Here is a 2,573-nt window from a genome sequence, read left to right as displayed (position 1 = left end):
CCCGGGCACACCTGTGTTCAGCGCTGGAGATGAGGTCGGACTGAATGCTGGGGTGAGTAGAGCATGCTATCTTGTAAATTAAAGTGAAAATTAAGATTTTGATAAGTTGATAACTTGACATAATTTCACCTATACAGGAGAAACCTGAAGCAATGTGGGACCTGGAAAGTCAAGCAGAAGATGACAATGCAACAGCAAAGGTACATTTTCATGATCACATTTTCACGTTGCTATACATAGCACTCTAGTAATTGCACATTTAAAAAAAACTCTGTTTCTTTTTTTTGTTCTTTTGACTCGGACTGTACAGGAGGAACGTACCGCAGTGCGTGACTTCTTTAAAGCACTCAGTGATCTGAAAGGAAAAGAACGATCGCTTCTGCATGGAGAATATGTCAGCCTTTACAGTTCATCCACTTCATTAGCATTTCTCCGCCTTTGGGACCAGAGCGAGCGCTTCCTGGTAGCCTTAAACTGGGGAAATGACACTGTTACCATGACACTGACCAATAGCGACCTGCCCGCTGAGGCGCGAGTCTGTGCTTCCACAGATACAGAGAATCTAGCTGTGGATAGTAAGGTGTCAGTAGAGAAGTTAGAGCTAGGGCCGAAACAGGCTGTTCTGTTGTCTTATGCTTTTCCTGGCTAGACACACGGACACAGACAGTCCTTAATGTCTCAGATGGGTTTCAACACTGTGCACAGGTTTGGAAAGACTTTGTCTTTTGAGTGGAAGAGTTTATAGTTTTAATTGTATTCTCTAATAGGGATACTTTTAGGTGCACTAAGCTATGTGAAAGTTGTTACAGTTGATGTATAGGATAGAAGTTGATCTCCATACAGAGACATGTAGATCTAAAGCCCCTGATTTAATAATAAATGAAATGGCTACTGAAGATATGTTTTGTGTTTTGTTTTAAACTGTATCCACTTTATTGCACTGGTGCAGTTAATGCGTACAGTATATCAAACGAAAATGGTTCCCTCTTGAATTAATTTACTTTGTTGTTTTAGGACACAATTACTAATCATAATCTTAAAGCAGGAAAAAAATGGGTAAGAGAAGTGTTAAAATGAGCTAAATACAAGACTTTGTGTTTAAAAACAGTAAATAAAATCTACAAATACAATATAATATACAAAAAGAATCTTCCATGCATGCATTAACATTAACACAAAATTACATTATCATTCAAATGATTTGGATGACTAAGAGTTATTAATTAATTAATTAATTTATTAATTTATTTATTTTTTGAAAGAAATTAGTACTTTTATTCAGCAAGTATTAAATCAATTAAATCAATGCATTAAATCAATCAAAAGTGAAAAGACTTGCATTACAAAGACTTGCATTGTTCTATAAATTCCAATTTCTATTTTAAATAAACGTTGCTCTTTTAAAAGTTTTATTCATCCAAGAATCGCGAAGAAATGTATCATGTTTCCCACAAAAAGATGGTGGAAAGGCTCGAGGTGGTCAGTCCTTTCACAAACTGCCACTAGAGGGCACTTTATGTCCTCAACATTCAAGCCCATAATTAAATTTTGCACATTAATCAGCCAACTAAAAAAGTTTATAAACGTTTAACCTGGTTTTTACAAATCAGCAACTTTTTTAATAATGCAAAGAAATTAATGTAATTTGCCTAAAACGCCCATAATAATTGTTATACAGCCAAATTATATAAACCCAAATATAATTAAACAAAAATAATTGTTTTAGCCAACACTCATGTATCAGATAAAATAGTTTAAAACAGAGTTTCACTATAAATTGCATTGTAATTCATACAACCCTCATAAAAATAAAGGTTCTTTATTTTCATTGATGGTTCCATGAAGATCCTTTAACATCCATGGAAACTTTCCAATGCACAAAAGATTATTTTTAGTAGAAAAAGGTCATTTAGATTTTTTTTAAATGTTCGTCACACTAAGGAAAAATGTGTATTCATTTATTTTTTAATTTTTTAAAATTAAACTAAAATTGTCTCCAAAAGCATTATTCACACACACAGTTCTTACAGTACTTTACAGAAAACTAGTGGCCAGCATTGGAATGAAGGGCAATTCTGCATCTTCTCAAACAATACAATCCTACTGGCTCCTCAAAGCCTACAACAGTAACAATAAACAGACTTGGGGAAAAAATAGATAAAACCATCTGCTTGAGGTCTGTCATATTTTTTTCACGTCTTTGAAAGAGGTTCTGTAGAGCAGGATCAGACAGGCTTAGGAAGGTCCATCCAGACCCCTGCAGAGCATCTGTGAACCCCAGGACCTCATGCAGAGCGCAGAGAAAACAAACCACTCTCCTCAGACTCTTCCTCTTCCCCTCAGCTGGTATTGTTCATCTTAAACTGAGGGAAGGAGACAGAATAGCATGCAGGGAAGATGTGTCTTTGAGCATGTTTTGAGAGCTTTACAGTTGTGTTGGTTACACCTTCCTGTGCAGGAAAAAAAAACAGCTCTGCATCTGGTTCTATCTTGGATGTTAGGCGCAATGAAAGCAAGTATTCATGGGAATAGGTTTCTGTGACTTAGTAGTTATTCTGCAGTCATTGTATTTA

General features: G+C 35.6%; 1 protein-coding gene across 1 annotated transcript; it reads left to right on the top strand.

The window, feature by feature from the left end:
- Positions 1-6: 6 nt before the first annotated feature.
- On the top strand, positions 7-884 carry LOC107683300 (4F2 cell-surface antigen heavy chain-like). The gene is made up of 3 exons (XM_016479353.1): positions 7-52; positions 138-200; positions 311-884. The coding sequence occupies exons 2-3, from the start codon at positions 153-155 to the stop codon at positions 647-649; spliced, it is 387 nt and encodes a 128-aa protein (XP_016334839.1). The 5' UTR covers positions 7-52; positions 138-152; the 3' UTR covers positions 650-884.
- Positions 885-2,573: the final 1,689 nt, after the last annotated feature.

Source organism: Sinocyclocheilus anshuiensis, unplaced genomic scaffold, assembly GCF_001515605.1.
Source record: "Sinocyclocheilus anshuiensis isolate Anshui unplaced genomic scaffold, SAMN03320099.WGS_v1.1 C33142505, whole genome shotgun sequence".
In the NCBI taxonomy this organism is placed as follows: Eukaryota; Metazoa; Chordata; class Actinopteri; order Cypriniformes; family Cyprinidae; genus Sinocyclocheilus; species Sinocyclocheilus anshuiensis.
Note: the sequence above shows the minus strand (reverse complement) of the source record. Positions and strands in the feature narration are given on the sequence as shown.

What these genes read in the sequence shown, in the direction of transcription:
- LOC107683300 (XM_016479353.1), top strand. Translation starts at nt 153, where the DNA reads ATGTGGGACCTGGAAAGTCAAGCAGAAGATGACAATGCAACAGCAAAG. An exon ending in ATGACAATGCAACAGCAAAG is followed by an intron (nt 201 to 310) that starts GTACATTTTCAT and finishes CGGACTGTACAG; the next exon opens with GAGGAACGTACCGCAGTGCG.